General features: G+C 46.4%; 1 protein-coding gene across 3 annotated transcripts in view; it reads right to left on the reverse strand.

The window, feature by feature from the left end:
• The window catches only part of slc44a5b (solute carrier family 44 member 5b), a 180,492-nt gene that overhangs the window by 17,338 nt on the left and 145,679 nt on the right, over positions 1-17,475 (reverse strand). For all 3 annotated transcript variants that reach the window (XM_073062497.1, XM_073062498.1, XM_073062496.1), the window contains 6 exons: positions 12,693-12,785; positions 11,471-11,558; positions 7,116-7,378; positions 6,008-6,102; positions 2,310-2,413; positions 1,361-1,434 (listed from right to left, as the gene is read on the reverse strand). In XM_073062497.1, coding sequence (XP_072918598.1) covers positions 1,361-1,434; positions 2,310-2,413; positions 6,008-6,102; positions 7,116-7,378; positions 11,471-11,558; positions 12,693-12,785 — 717 coding nt within the window. The remainder of the gene's footprint in view (positions 1-1,360; positions 1,435-2,309; positions 2,414-6,007; positions 6,103-7,115; positions 7,379-11,470; positions 11,559-12,692; positions 12,786-17,475) is intronic.

A 17,475-nucleotide genomic window follows, 5' to 3' on the forward strand; every position in this document is an offset into this window, starting at 1 on the left:
TGCAGATGCTGGAAATTCAAGCAACACACACAAAATGCTGGCGGAACACAGCAGGCCAGGCAGCATCTATAAGGAGAAGCACTGTCAACGTTTCGAAGGGTCTCGGCCCTTAGAAGGTTCCTTAGAACCTTCCTTAGAAGGTTGGCGTCATTCAATGTCTGTAGTGAGATGCTGAAGATGTTCTATAGGTCAGTTGTGGAGAGCGCCCTCTTCTTTGTGGTGGCGTGTTGGGGAGGAAGCATTAAGAAGAGGGACGCCTCACGTCTTAATAAGCTGGTAAGGAAGGCGGGCTCTGTCGTGGGCAAAGTACTGGAGAGTTTAATATCGGTAGCTGAGCGAAGGGCGCTGAGTAGGCTACGGTCAATTATGGAAAACTCTGAACATCCTCTACATAGCACCATCCAGAGACAGAGAAGCAGTTTCAGCGACAGGTTACTATCGATGCAATGCTCCTCAGACAGGATGAAGAGGTCAATACTCCCCAATGCCATTAGGCTTTACAATTCAACCGCCAGGACTTAAGAACTTTTTAAAAGCTATTATTGATGCTTTTTGAGATAGTGATTTAGATGCATATCATATTTTTTACTGAGTTAAGTATTGTATGTAATTAGTTTTGCTACAACAAGTGTATGGGACATTGGAAAAAAAGTTGAATTTCCCCATGGGGATGAATAAAGTATCTATCTATCTATCTATAGATGCTGCCTGGCCTGCTGTGTTCCACCAGCATTTTGTGTGTGTTGCTTGAGTATTGTGAACAGTTTTGGGCTCTCATCTTAGAAAAGATGTGCTGGCATTGGAGAAGTTCCAGAGGAGGTTCACAAGGATGATTCCAGGAATGAAAGGGTTATCATATGAGGGATGTTTGATGGCTCCGGGTCTGTACTTGCTGGAATTCACAAGGATGAGGAGGATCTTATTGAAATGTTTCGAATGTTGAAAGGCCTAGACAGAGTAGATGTGGAAAGGATGTGTCCCATGGTGGGGGAGTCTAGGACATTAGGGCATAGCCTCAGGATAGAGGGGCGCCCTTTTAAAACAGAGATACAGAGGGATCAGTTAAACATGTGATTGGCTCAGCACAGCATTGTTGACTGAAGGGTCTGTTCCCGTGTTGTACTGTTCTGTGTTCTATATGTTCTACGATTATGCTCCGGATTCACTGTGTAAGGAAATATTTCCACAACCTCCCACCAAACTCCTGCTCTGCCCGCGTTCCCGGATTGGCCCCAGCCGTCCCTTCCCCATCCGAAGGGTCCCAGCATGTTGACGGCTCCCAATGAAAAGAGCCTTTCGGGTGCCGGGTTGGGAATGGTGTTCCCAGTGGGTAGGAAGGGTGGGACCATCTCCCCCTCACCTTACAACGTTCCTCATCAGCAGAAAGAAAGCTTCCTTTGCGGATGTGCAGAAGTTTTTACCATAGATGGCAATCTGTAAGAAAGAACGGTCACAGAGATATAGGTCGCGGTCAACAGGCCTTCAGACCATCCCGACAATAAGCCACCCATTAACACCAACCCTACACTAATCCCATTTCATTCTCCCCACACTTCCATCAACTCCAACCAGGTTCCATCCCTCACCCACACACTGGGGACAACATAGAGCAGAGAATTAAACCACTAATGAGCACATCATTGTGATGTGCACTGGGGAGAAAACCCACGTGGTCACAGGGAGAATGTGCAAACTCCACAGAGACAGGTGGGATCACGGGTCCTGAGGCAGTGGCTCTATCCACTGCATCACTGTGTTGTCCTATGAAGACAATCCAAGTTTAGCTATTCCCACAGTATGACCCTCCCACAGTGTGACTCTCCCTCGGTACCACCCCTCCCAAAGTGTGACTCTCCCTCGGTACCACCCCTCCCAAAGTGTGACCCTCCCTCGGTACCACCCCTCCCACAGTGTGACCCTCCCTCGGTACCACCCCTCCCAAAGTGTGACCCTCCCTCGGTACCACCCCTCCCACAGTGTGACCCTCCCTCGGTACCACCCCTCCCAAAGTGTGACTCTCCCTCGGTACCACCCCTCCCACAGTGTGACCCTGCCTCGGTACCACCCCTCCCACAGTGTGACCCTCCCTCGGTACCACCCCTCCCAAAGTGTGACCCTCCCTCTGTACCACCCCTCCCACAGTGTGACCCTCCCTCGATACCACCCCTCCCACAGTGTGACCACCCCTCCCACAGTGTGACCCTGCCTTGGTACTGCCCCTCTGTTGACGTTGTTAGTACTGAGGTTGTGTGTTTACTGCCTCTCAGGTGGACGGTATAACTGATGCACACTTCGGACAGCTGACTCACCATTATGTAAGCATTCCTGTTCAGAAATTTGATGAATTTTTCTAAACACCAAAAGCAACACTTGAGACAGCACAACAGGAACCTGGCGACCTTGTTCTGTGCCCCTGGAGGGGAGAGTGAAACACCAGTCAATCGTGAACAATATACACAAAATGCTGGAGCAACTCAACAGGTCAGGCAGCTTCTATGGTGGTGAGCAAATAGTCATCGTTTCAGGTAAAGACTGTTGAGTTCTGGTTTTTAAATCCGTTCTTTTAGTAGGCAGGAATGAGACATTAAACTTGCTGCTTCACCATCATTTTATTGAGAGTTGAAAGAACAAGGAGAACAGTGACAGGGTTGAAGGGAGGATCTACAATTAGCCTAGCATAAAACAGCTACGTTTATATCCAAAGATAAGGAATTCCAGAAATAACAATAACCCAATTATAAAATATTTATACAAGACTGCAGGAAAATTAACCAAAGAGAAAATACTTATTCACTTATAGAAGAACAAAGAAGCTTCCCAAATTTTACTTTGTTTAGCCACTAGAGGCTTATTAAACTGTTATGTAGATAAATGCTACTTAAAATACAAGCAGATAATTAATTGTTAAACTGCAAAGAAACTGACAATTGAACAGTCGGGTCCAACTAGACCCTTCATCAGGACTGGAAAGAAAAGGGGGAAAAGTCAAAGAAGGTGGGGGTAAGGAAAGAATAAAGACCAACAAGTGTATGGGACATTGGAAAAAAAAGTTGAATTTCCCCATGGGGATGAATAAAGTATCTATCTATCTATCTATCTAAGATGTACCTGCACCCCTCCCATCAGAAACCCAAACATTAGGAGGGAGGTACAGGAGCACCAGGACCAGGGCTGTCCGGCTGGGTAACAGCTCCTACCCTCAGGATGTGAGATTGATGAATGTCCTGCCACCACCAAGGTTTGTCACTAGGACAGCGAGCTGGTCTCTGTTTACCTGTGCTGTGCACTGCTTGTACTTTAAATTACTGTATATTTTATTTGGTAATATTTGTTTTATGTGCTATGTGTGTGATATATGTTTTGTGGGTGCGCCGTGATCTGGAGGAATATTGTTTCATTTGGTTGTGTACATATACAGATAAGACCATTAGATATAGGAACAGGGTTAGGCCATTTGGCCCATCAAGTCTGATCCATTTTTCCTTTCAGCTCCAATTTCCTGCCTTCCCCCCACCCCCTATATTCCTTCATCCCTTGACCAATCAATAATCTATCAATCTCTGCCTTAAATATACATAAAGACTTGGCCTCCACAGCTGCCTGTGACAATGAATTCCACAGATTCGCCACTCTCCGGCTAAAGAAATTTCTCCTTATCTCTATTCTAAAAGGACACCCCTCTATTTTGATGTTGTGTCCTCTGGTCTTAGACACTCCCACCATAGGAAACATCTTTTTCGCTTCCACTCTATCAAGGCCTTTCACCATTCAAAAGGTTTCAATTTGATCACCCCTCATTCTTCTAAATTCTGGTGAATACAGGCCCAGATCCATCAAACACTCTTCATAGTACAAGCTGTTTAATCTTGGAATCCTTTTCATGAACTTCCTTTGAACCCTCTCCAGTTTCAGCACATCCTTTCCAAGATAAGGGCCCCAACACTGTTCATAATACTCCAAGTGAGGCCTCACCAATGCTTTATAACGTCTCAACATGACATACTTGCTTTGAAATTCTAGTCCTGTTGAAATAAATGCTAACACCACATTTGCCTTCCACACCACTGACTCAACCTGCAAATTAACCTTTAGGGAATCCTACACAAGGCCTCCCAAGTCCTTTTGCATCTCAGATTTTTGTATTTTCTCTGCATTTAGAAAATTGTCTACCCTTTCATTCCTTCTACCAAAGTGCATGACCATACACTTCCCAACACTGTATCCCATCTGCCATTTCTTTGCCCATTCTCCTAATCTGTTTAAGTCCTTCTGTAGCCTCTCTACTTCCTCAAAACTACCTGCCCTCTCATATCACCTGCAAACTTTTCAACAAAGCCATCAATTCCATCATCCAAATCATTGACATATAAGGTTAAAAGAATCTGTCCTAACATACACCCCTGTGAAACACCACTGGTCACTGGCAACCAGCCAGAAAAGGCTCCCTTTATTCCCACTCTTTTCCTCCTGTCAGTCTGCCACTGCTTTATCCATGTCCTGTAATCCCATGGGCTTGGAGTTAGTTGACAAGGTGCAGCACCTTGTCAAAGACCTGAAAATCCAAGAACACAACATCAACCGATTCTCCTTTGTCTATCCTGCTTGTTATTTCTTCAAAGAATTCCGACATATTTGTCAGGAAACTTTGCTGAATATGGCCTATTTTATCATGTGCCTCCAAGTACCCTGAAACCTCATCCTTAACAAACGACCCCATCTTCCCAACCACTAACTGGCCTATAGTTTCATTCCTTCTCCCTCTCTCCCTTCTTGAAGAGTGGAGTCACATTTGCAATTTTCAGTCTTCCAGAAACATTCCAGAATCTTGTGATTCTTGAAAGATTACTACTAATGCCTCCACAATCTCGTCAGCTACCTCTTTCAGAACTCTGGGGTGTACACCATCTGGTCCAGGTGACTTATCTACCCTCAGACCTTTCAGTTTCCCAAGAACCTTCTCTCTAGTTACAGTAACTTCACAGACTTCACGACCCCTGACACCTGGAACTTCCACCATAATGCTAGTGTCTTCCACATTGAAGGGGATAATAAACCAGAACTTGAACTTGAAATTACTGGAGATTTTAGAAATCGATGTTCATGCCATCAAGTTGAAGGCTACATAAACGGAATTTGAGATGTCACTCCTCCAACCTGGAGTGGCCTGATGGTGGCAGTAGAGAGGGCCGTGGACCAAGATACCAGAATGGGAATGCGGAGTGGGATTGAAATGGGTGACCATAGGCGATCCTTAACCCAGAAGGACTGCAGTGGTTCACAAAGGCGGCTCCCCCCACCTTCTTGGGGACAGTTGGGGATGAGAAAATGCTGGTACATTTACACCTCATGAGAAAAATACAAGCAGGCTGCATGAATGGGGGTCAGCTGTACTATGTCTGGGTCCTGAATCAGTCTTCCCTGGTCTCTCCCTTCTTCTCTGGGCTCATATGGAGAGCTGTTGCAGGAAAGCAGCACCCATTATCAAGACTCCCGCCACTGAGGCCAGACTCTTTGCTCACTGCTGCCATCAGGCTCCTGAACCAGACATAACTTCACTCAGCCCATCACTGAACTGTTCCCACAACCTATGGATTCACTTTCAAGGGCTCTTCACCTCGAGTTCTCCACATTTATATCTTATTTATTATTATTATTTCTTTCTTTCTTTATGTATTTGCAGCTTGTTCTGTTTTGCACAGTGGCTGACTGTCCATCTTGTATGCAGTTTGTCAGGTTTGTATATGGTGACATATCTGTACTTTAATGATAAATTTACTTTGAACACTGCACGTCCCCCCTTCTCTTCTTCATCACCCACTCACCCCCACTCCCCCTCCCTGTTCCCTTCCCAGTGTGGACCACGGCCCCCCTTCCTTTCCTTCATCACACACCCTCGTACCCTTCCCAGTGTGGACCACACTCCCCCTTTTCCTTCACCACCCCCACGCCCCCGTACCCTTCCCAGTAGAAACCACCTCCCTCCTTCTCTCCGTCATCTCTCACTCACCTTTCAGCTTGCTGTCCAGGTACTCCAGAATAACCCTGATGAACTGGACGAGGGCGAGGATGAGAGAGCCGAAAGCCAGCGACCCGGTGTGGTACCTGAGGTGCGGTCAGAGAGTCACGATTACACCTCCAGCACCCTGGGAGCCTCATTCTTCCCATCTCCTCGCAGTCATTCACTCCCCCCTACCTCAACTGTGACCATTGTCCTCATCCTGTTTCTGAACCTTCCACTCAGAATCTTAATGCTAACCCCCACACCTCTGTTCTGTCATCCAATTCCTTGTACCATCTTGTTCCCTCACCTGGGATTGTATCTTCTCCCCTCAGTCATGTCCCATGATGAACCTTCTGTGCCAGTTCCCTATCACCCTCGGTCCCCTGATCTTCTCTCTCTTTTAGACATAGACCAGTGGGACACACACCTCTCAGCCCACATTGTTAGACCATGAAACCGTAAGACATAGGACCAGAATTAGGCCATTCAGTCCACCAGGTCTGCTCCACCATTTCATCACGGTCGATACATTTCCCTGTCAACCTCATTCTATTCGACATAGGACATGCTCTGCCAAACTAATTAAATAGGCAATCTTACTAATCCCCTCTACCTGCACAAGTCCTTATCCTTCCATTTTCCTTACGTTCACATGCCCATCTAAACACCTCTTATAAATCCCTAATGTATCTGTCTCTACCGTTACTCTAGACAACCCATACCAGGTACCCACCACTGTGTGTGAAAAACCTGGCCCTCATATCTCCTTTAAACTCCACCTCTCTCAGCTTAAATACATGTCCTCAGGTATTAGACATTTCAACCCTGGGAAAGAAAGATACTGTCTATCTACTCTCCCCTTTGAATCCTGGCAGTGTTGCCATGATTCCAGCACCAACATGCCCACAGCTCGCTAACCCAAAATGGTATGTCTTTGGAATGTGGGAGGAACCCGGAGAAAACCCATGGAGTCACAGTGAGACACACAAGCTCTATCCCGGAACTGAACCTGAGTCGTTGGTGTTGTAAAGCCGTACGCTAGCCGCTATGCTCCCAGACTGCCCCTTGGTTGTACCTATTAGTAGCAAGGATGGAGGCTGCCAGGCATTCTCACCTCAAGGCACGGCCGAAGGAGGCGAGCAGGGGAAAAGATGGTATGTCTGCTGGCTTCCTGAATGCCCAGTAGTAGGAGGCAAAGGCACCGGCCAAGGTGCACTGGCCCAGGGCAATGGCAAAGTTGACTAGCCACAGGAAGACGAAGAGGTTGCACAGCTGAAGGATGAAGATGTACTTGTGGTAAACGGTCTCTCCGCCGTAGAACGCAAAGGCACATTGTGCTCCCGGGCATAGCTTGGTAACATTGCTGGTATTGAATGTCTGTTGGGAAGAACAAAAAGGCTGTTGGCTCGTTTCCTACAGTGGAGACAATCGGCACAGTCTCAGAACAGAGGAGGAATTCCTTTAGTCAGAGGCTGGTGAACCTATGGAGTTCATTGCCACAGACAGCTGTGGAGGCTCTCTTTTTCCACTATTTATTTATTTTTAAAATATATTTCTTATTGTAAATTATAGTTTTTATTGTTGTGTGTTGAAATGTATTGCTGCCACAAAACAAATCTCACACAATACACCAGGTGATATTAATTCTGATTCTGATCCCATTTACCTGCACATGGTCCGTATCCCACCACACTCTAAATGCTGTAATAACTGCTTCCATCAGCATCCCTGGTAGCTCGTTCCATCTGCCTGGGCAAGTGAGGAAGCCGTTCCCAGGGACAAAGTGTTCAAGGAGTGAAGAGGAGGGGTAGAAAGGGCCAGGGGGGAACATCGATCATGCAACATCACAGCACCGTCCAGCTCCTTCAGCCCACAATGTTGTGTCGACCCCTTAACCTACTCCAAGATCAATCTAACCGTTCCCTCCCACATGCCTATCTAAGAGTCTCTTAAATGCTCCTAGTGTATCTACCTTGACCAGCATCCATGGCAGGACGTTCCACGTACCCGCCACTCTCCATGTAAGAAACTTACCTCACACATCCCCCTATACTTCCCTGCAGTCACAGTAAAATTATGTCCCCTTGCATGAACCACTTTCACCCTGGGATAAAGTCTCTGGCTGTCCACACAACCTATGCCTCTTTTCATCTTGTACACCCCTGTCAGGTCACCTCTTATCCTCCTTCACCTCAAAGGAAATAGCCCCACAGTAGCTGATATCTTCCTGACAGAATCCAAGGGGAGAAGGAGCATATTGTCCTGGGGTATTGGTGCCTGGAGCGGTTCACCTTTGTAGAAGAGACGGGGTTAATGTTTAATGCTACCAATACCCGGAATAAAAGGCCAGTACGCTTTACTAATACTGGAGTGGAACCCAGCGTGGTCTTCTGCTGCTGTTCCCCATCCACTTCAAGGCAGTTTCTCTCACAGAAATGACGTTCACTGGATTTTTTTTTGTTTTTCGCACCATTCTCTGTAAACTCTAGAGGCTGTTCTATAGGAAAATACCAGGAGATTAGCAGTTTGAGTTACTTAAACCTCCCTGTCGAGCACCAACAACAATTCCACGGTCAAAGTCACTTAGATCACATTTATAATCATATATAACCATACAACAATTACAGCACGGAAACAGGCCATCTCGGCCCTTCTAGTCCGTGCCGAACTCTTACTCTCACCAAGTCCCACTGACCCGCACTCAGCCCATAACCCTCCATTCCTTTCCTGTCCATATACCTATCCAATTTTTTTTTAATGACAATTTCGAACCTGCCTCTACCACTTCTACTGGAAGCTCATTCCACACAGCTACCACTCTCTGCGTAAAGAAGTTTCCCCTCATGTTACCCCTAAACTTTTGCCCCCTAACTCTCAAATCATGTCCTCTTGTTTGAATCTCCCCTACTCTCAATGGAAAAAGCCTATCCACGTCAACTCTATCTATCCTCCTCATAATTTTAAATACCTCTATCAAGTCCCCCCTCAACCTTCGACACTCCAAAGAATAAAGACCTAACTTGTTCAATCTTTCTCTGGAACTTAGGTGCTGAAACCCAGGTAACATTCTAGTAAATCTTCTCTGTACTCTCTCTATTTTGTTGACATCTTTCCTATAATTCGGTGACCAGAACTGTACACAAAACTCCAATTTGACCTCACCAATGCCTTGTACAATTTTAACATTACATCCCAACTCCTATACTCAATGCTCTGATTTATAAAGGCCAGCATACCAAAAGCTTTCTTCACCACCCTATCCACATGAGATTCCACCTTCAGGGAACTATGCACCATTATTCTGAGATCACTCTGTTCTACTGCATTCTTCAATGCCCAACCATTTACCATGTATGTCCTATTTTGATTATTCCTGCCAAAATGTAGTACCTCACACTTATCAGTATTAAACTCCATCTGCCATCGTTCAGCCCACTCTTCTAACTGGCCTAAATCTCTCTCCAAGCTTTGAAAACCTACTTCATAATCTACAACGCCACCTATCTTAGTATCATCTGCATAGTAACTAGTAACTGCATACCACCCCATCATCCAGATCATTAATGTATATGACAAACAACATTGGACCCAGTACAGATCCTTGAGGCACACCACTAGTCACTATTTCTTCCCCATTCTAATATTGGGTCTGAACAACAATTGAACCTCTTGACCATGTTTATGCATTGAGTTGCTGCCACATGATTGTCTGACTAGATACTTGCATTAACAAGTATGTGTACAGGTGTACCTAATAAAATGGCTACTTAATGTAGATGCTAAAGTAACCCAATCACAGACAAGAAAAAAAATCTGTTGATGGGGGAGGGGTGAAGTAAAGAGCTGGGAAGCTGATTGGTGGAAGAGATACAAGGCTGGAGAAGGGAGAATCTGATAGGAGAGGACAGAAGGCCATGGAAGAAAGAAGAGGAGGAAGAGTACCACAGGGATCGCTCCCTACACGACTGCCTCCTGGCACTTACCCCTACAAGTGGAACAAATGCTGCACCTCCCCCCTCACTACCATTCAGAGCCCCAAAACATAAGGAATAGGAGCAGGAGTAGGCCATCCGGCCCATCGAGCCTGCCCCGCCATTCAATGAGATCATGGTTGATCTGTCCGTAAACTCAGCTCCATCTACCTGCCTTTTCCCCATAACCCTTAATTCCCCTACTATGTAAAAACCTATCTAACTGTATCTTAAATATATTTAGTGAAGAAGCCTCAACTGCTTCCCTGGGCAGAGAATTCCACAGATTCACCACTCTCTGGGAAAAACAGTTTCTCATCTCCATCCTAAATCTTCTCCCCTGAATCTTGAGGCGATGTCCCCTAGTTCTAGTCTCACCTACCAATGGAAACAATTTTCCTACTTCTATCTTCTCTATCCCTTTCAAAATTTTGTATGTTTCTATAAGATCTCATTCTTCTGAATTCCAGAGAGTATAGTCCCAGGTGACTCAATCTCTCCTCATAGGTTAACCCCTTCATCTCTGGAATCAACCTGGTGAACCTCCTCTGCACTGCCTCCAAAGCCAGTATATCCCTCCTCAAGTATGGAGACCAGAACTGCCCACAGTACTCCAGGTGTAGCCTCACCAGTACCCTGTACAGTTGCAGCATGACCTCCCTGCTCTTGAATTCAATCCCTCTAGCAATGAAGGTCAACATTCCTTTTGCCTTCTTAATAACCTGTTGTACCTGCAAGCCAACTTTATGCAATTCATGCACAAGCACTCCCAGGTCCCTCTGCACAACGACATGCTTCCAGGTGAGGCGACACTTCACCTGTGAGACTGTAGGAGTCAGCTACTGTATCCGGTCCTCCTGGTTTGGCCTCCTGTATATCAGTGAGACCCGACACAGATTGGGAGATCACTTTGCCAAGCGCCTACAATCTGTCCGCCAGAAAAAGTAGGATCTCCCAGTGACACTCATTTCAATTCCACTTCCCATTCCCATTCCAACATATCAGTGTATCAGCCCTCCCTCCCCCTCTCCTTCCCCATTCCTCATTCCCATGTCCGTCTCACCTTATCTCTTTACCAGCCTATCACCTCCCTCCCTGTGGTAGTCCTCCCATGGCCTTCTGTCCTCTCCTATCAGATTCCCTCTTCTCCAGCCCTGTATCTCTTTCACCAATCAACTTCCCAGCTCTTTACTTCACCCCTCCCCCTCTCGGTTTCCCCTATCACCTTGTGGTTCTCCCTCCCCTTCCCCACCTTCTAACTCTGACTTCTCATCTTTTCTCCCCCAGTCCTGCTGAAGGGTCTTGGCCTGAAACGCTGACTGTACTCGTTTCCATAGATGCTGCCTGGCCTGCTGAGTGCCTCCAGCATTTTGTGTGTGTTGCTTGCAAAAGTAACTGCATCTCTCTCCTTCGGTGACTCCAGACCAAGAGGTATGTGCTCTGCCCCGATCCAGGCTGGGCTAACAAATGAACCCCTGCTACAGAACGTTGCACTTACCTCAGGATTGCACGTGGTGTTTGCATATTTACACTGGCCATGACTGGCCATTACCTTGTACACCGCCTCACCAGAGGTCGACAGGAATCTGCAGGCTTGTCGTTAAAGAATAACTCAGCAATTCTGTCCGCATCCCCGTCGACAATGGGATAATGTTTCCACTTCAGAACAATAAAGGACAACCCAGGCCCTTCAGCCCACAATGCCTTCATACCCAAGAATAATCTAACCCTTTTCTCCAACATGATCCATTTTTTTGAGGCATAGAAAAACTCCAATGGAGTTCATTGGTCCAACCTAGAAGTTGGCTGTTCGGCCCATCAGGACCGTGCAAGTACAGTGAAGAAGTCCCTATTCAATCTCCCCCAACTCTAACCAATTTTCTCCACAAGTCCCTGTTCCATGGCCATGGGTCCCAGATCCCTGCTGGGGGAGCTATCTCCTGCTCTGTCCTCTGGACCTTGTGTTCTCAGCACACACACGCTCCACTCCCTGGGCACGCTTCCTGTACTCTATGAAAACCTCAGTAACGATCCTCACCTCCTTAAATCTCTGCCTCACCTTCACCACCTTAGGGAGAGCCACCCCACCTCCGGGACTGTCCCACTGCTTCTCCACCCCAGTACAAAGTGCTGGTTTCATGCAGGTTCAATAACCAGCTTGGGTCACTGCCTGGTATGGAGGGGCTACTGCACAGGATTGGAAAAAGCTGCAGATGGACACTAGCCTCCCAACATCAAGGACACCTTCAGAAGCTGATGCCTCAAAAAAGTAGCTTCCATCAATCATTAAGGACCCCCAGCAGCCAGGACATGCCCTCTTGTCATTGCTATCATCAGGAAGGAGGAACAGGAGCCTGAAGATGCACACTCAATGTTTCGGGAACAGCTTCATCCCCTTCACCATCAGATTTCTGAATGGGCAATGAACCTGTGAACAATACCCTAATAATTTTTCCCTCTCTTTTTGCACTACTTATTTACTTAATAATAAAAAAAATCTATAAATTACAATATTATGTATTGCAAAACAACACATTTCACAACATATGCCAGTGGCACACAACCTGATTCTGATTCTGATCTGAAACCCAGTGGTACAGGGGAAGGAACATCCAAACTTGCTCAGTCACTGGAGTGTAGGGCAGGTGAAGCTACAGGAGCCTTGCTGTCCCGGATATCTGATGTCGGACAAGGGAGCTCGATGTCCCCGGAAAGGATACATGGCTGTGATAGCCCAATAGCAAATGCAGAGGGCTAGGAGCAGGAAAGTGATGATAGGGTAGAAGAGGGTAGACATAATATATCCAATGGCTCTGAGGACAAAAAAAGACACGAGTCAGATGAACAACTAAAGACATCCAACACTTTACATTTAAGTATTTAAGTTTGCCAATGACACCACTGTTGTGGCCAAATCGGAGGTGGTGATGAATCAGTATATGGGAGAGAGATTGAAAATCTGCCTGTGGTCTCACAACAATCTCTCACTTCACGTTATTAATCTATCTAAACATCCGACACTTTAACCAAACAGGGAGTGTACAAGCCATTCAGCCCAAGCACTCCATGCTTGTTCTCCTGCCCCACTAGGTTTCTCCCCTTGTTCCTCATAGACATCTAGTGTGACTAACCCCACCTTTCTGTGTTAACCTAGTAGGGGGCCTCAAAAACATCATGTGGTGACTCCCACCACACACCACCTCCTTCACTCCCCTCCCATCCCTGAGAATCCTTCCAGGTCTTCACCCTTACACCATGGGAAGAGGGTTCCACATTCATAGAACATTAGAGCACACTGCAGGCCCTTCAGCCCACAATGTGTGCTGACCTTTTAACCTTCTCTAAGATCAATTTAACCCTTCCCTCCCACATAACCCTCCATTTTTCTATCATCCATGAGCCTATCTAAGAGTCTTCTAAATGTCCCCAATGTATCTGTCACTACCACCACCCCTGGCAGGGTATTCCACACACCTACCACTCTCTGTGTAAAATACTTACCTCAGAATCCCCCCAAACTTTCCTGCACCTTAAAATTTTGCCCTTTTGTATTAGCCATTTCCACCCGGGTAAAAGTCTCTGGCTGCCCACTCTTCTCATCTTGTACAACTCTGTCTCATCCTCCTTCTCTCCAAAGAGAAAAACCCCATCTTAGTCAACCTATTCTCATAAGACATGCTCTGTAATCCAGGCAGAATCCTGGTAAATCTCCTCTGCACCCTCTCTAAAGCTTCCATATCTGTCCTATAATGAGGCAACTAAAATTGAACACTGTATTCCAATTTGGTCTAAGGAGGGTTTTATAGAACTGCAACATCACCTCAGTATCTGACTAACTAAGACCAACACACCATACACCTTCTTAACCACCCTATCAACTTGCACAGCAACTTTGAGGGATCCCAAGATCCCTTTGTCCCCTGCCCTCAGCTCATTACAGAAAGAGGTGGCCTGTGAATCCCTGGTTGGATGTATTGGTGACAGTCTGATATTTGCTGGAAACTGACTGAGTTTTTAAATCCTGAGTGAGACAGGTGCAGAGCTTGTTCTACTGGTTGGTGCAACAAACGGCACCATAGTGTCTGGGATTAAGCAAAGTCCAAAAGCGACAATTTCAGAGTGGGTGAGGCCTCAGAGCCTAGGGTTTGATCCTGACCTCCAGAGCTGTCTGTGTGGAGTTTGCATGTTCTCCCAGTGACCACGTGGGTTCCCCCCGGGTGCCCAAAGGCATGTGGCTCGGCAGGGGAGTCGGCCTCTGTAAATTGTCCCCAGTGTGTGGGTGAGGATTGGAATCTGGGGGTAAGTGATGAGCCAGAGGGGCAATGAAATGGGATTTTGTGTAGGACTGGCATCATTGGATAGTTGATGGTCAGCAGGGAATCATTGGGTCAAAAGGTCTGTTTCTATACTGTGCTCTCTATAGGCTTTGATCAGTATAGCTAGGTTCCCCACCAACTCAGTCCCCTCCAGCCGACACCAACAACACTAAGCACTAGACTTTATAAGGCATTGGTCAGATCACAATTGGAGTATTATGAGTAGGTTTGGCCTTATCTAACAAAAGGTGTGCCGGAATTGGGGAGGGTCCAGAGGAGGGTGCTCAGTGGACTGAAGGCCCTGTTTGGATTACCAACAGGACACACTGAGAAGTGGCAATTTGAGAATTGAGCTATATAAGACCATAAGATATAGGAGCATAAATAGGCTATTTAGCCCATCGAGGCTGATCCGCCATTTCATCATGGCTGATTTAATTTTCCTCTCAGCCCCAATCACCTGCCTTCTCCACGTATCCCTTCATGCTCTGACTATTCAATAATCTATCAACCTCTGCCTTAAATAAACATAAATACTTGACTTCCACAGCTGCCTGTGGCAATGAGTTCCACAGATTCACCACTCTCTGGCTAAAGAAGTTCCTCCTCACCTCCGTTCTAAAATGACACCCCTCTATTCTGAGGCTGTGTCCTCTGGTCTTAGACTCTCCCACTATAGGAAACATCCTCTCCACATCCACTCTATCTGTGTCCTCTGGTCCTAGACTCCCCCACTATAGGAAACATCCTCTCCACATCCACTCTATCTGTGTCCTCTGGTCCTAGACTCCCCCACTATAGGAAACATCCTCTCCACATCCACTCTATCTGTGTCCCCTGGTCTTAGACTCTCCCACTATAGGAAACATCCTCTCCACATCCACTCTATCTGTGTCCTCTGATCCTAGACTCTCCCACTATAGGAAACATCCTCTCCACATCCACTCTATCTGTGTCCTCTGATCCTAGACTCTCCCACTATAGGAAACATCCTCTCCACATCCACTCTATCTGTGTCCCCTGGTCTTAGACTCTCCCACTATAGGAAACATCCTCTCCACATCCACTCTATCTGTGTCCTCTGATCCTAGACTCTCCCACTATAGGAAACATCCTCTCCACATCCACTCTATCTGTGTCCTCTGATCCTAGACTCTCCCACTATAGGAAACATCCTCTCCACATCCACTCTATCTGTGTCCTCTGATCCTAGACTCTCCCACTATAGGAAACATCCTCTCCACATCCACTCTATCTGTGTCCTCTGGTCTTAGACTCTCCCACTACAGGAAACATCTTCTCCACATCCACTCTATCTGTGTCCTCTGGTCTTAGACTCTCCCACTACAGGAAACATCTTCTCCACATCCACTCTATCTGTGTCCTCTGGTCCTAGACTCTCCCACTACAGGAAACATCTTCTCCACATCCACTCTATCTGTGCCCTCTGGTCCTAGACTCTCCCACTATAGGAAACATCCTCTCCACATCCACTCTATCTGTGTCCTCTGGTCTTAGACTCCCCCACTATAGGAAACATCCTCTCCACATCCACTCTATCTGTGTCCTCTGGTCTTAGACTCCCCCACTATAGGAAACATCCTCTCCACATCCACTCTATCTGTGTCCTCTGGTCCTAGACTCTCCCACTATAGGAAACATCCTCTCCACATCCACTCTATCTGTGTCCTCTGATCCTAGACTCTCCCACTATAGGAAACATCCTCTCCACATCCACTCTATCTGTGTCCTCTGGTCTTAGACTCTCCCACTACAGGAAACATCCTCTCCACATCCACTCTATCTGTGCCCTCTGGTCCTAGACTTCCCCACTATAGGAAACATCCTCTCCACATCCACTCTATCTAGGCCTTTCACCATTTATAGGCTTCAATGACATCACCCCTCATTCTTCTGAATTCCAGTGAATGAAGTCCCAGAGCCATCAGACACTCTTCATGTGACAAGCTGCTCAATCCTGGAATCATTTTCGTGAACCTCCTCCAGTTTCAGCACATCCTTTCTACAATAAGGGGCCCAAAACTGCTCACAATACTCCAAGTGAGGCCTGACCAGTGCTTTATAAAAGTCTCAACATTACATCCTTGCTTTTATATTCTAGTCCTCTTGAAATGAACGCTAACACTGCATTTTCCTTCCTCACCATAGACTCAACCTGCAAATTAACCTTTAGGAAATCCTGCACAAGGATTCCTAAGTCCCCTTGCGCCTCAATTTTTGTATTTTTCTCTCCATTTAGAAAACAGTCAACCCTTTCATTTTTAATCCCCTCAACCACAAGCTTAAAATCCACCTTGCAGGCACTCTAGAAATTCTCCCACCTGGAATCCAGCACCAACCTGGTTTTCCAATCTCCCTGCATACTGAAATCCCCCATGACTACTGTAACATTGCCCCTTGGCTGCATGTTCAATCTCCCACTGTAAGTTGTAGGCCACATCCTTCCTTATGTTTGGAGGTCTGTATACAACTCTCATCAGGATCTTTTTACCCTTGCAGTTCCTAAGCTCTATCCACAATCATTCAACACTTGACCATGTCACCTTTTCTAATGATTTGATTTAGTTTTTTACCAACAGAGCAATGCCACCCCCTCTGCCTTTCTGTCTGCCCTTTCGATCCTTGGACATTATGCTTCCAGCTATAATCTTCTTTCAACTATGATTCAGTGAAGCCTACAACATCACACCTGCCAATCTGTAACTGTGCTGCAAGTCCATCTACCTTATTCCATATCCTGTGCGCAGGTCTAAGTCAGCCTACAATGTTGTTTGTTGTGCTGGGGAGGATGTATGTTGGCATACAACTCAAGTGTTTCTGCAGAATTTGGAAATCCTGAGCAACACACACACAAAATGCTGGAGGAACTCAGCAGGCCAGGCAGCATCTATGGAAATGAATAAACTGTTGGTGATTTAGAATGACACCTTCATCAGTAATTGAGGAAATAAACCAAGGTTACCGATATATTCGGGAGGTTACTCAGATGACATTGGAGGTTAAGTTAAGGTGTACTTGGGAGCAGGAGGTTGCTTTGCTTATGAAGTTAGCCAGCCATAGAGTGCTAAATCTCAGAATCAAGATAGAAGGCCCATCTGGTCCATGCCAAATGGTTTTGCTGCCTTGTCCCAATGAACCGCACCCTTGACCATAGAACTTCATGTCC

This window comes from Hemitrygon akajei, chromosome 12 (genome assembly GCF_048418815.1).
Source record: "Hemitrygon akajei chromosome 12, sHemAka1.3, whole genome shotgun sequence".
Lineage (NCBI taxonomy): Eukaryota > Metazoa > Chordata > Chondrichthyes > Myliobatiformes > Dasyatidae > Hemitrygon > Hemitrygon akajei.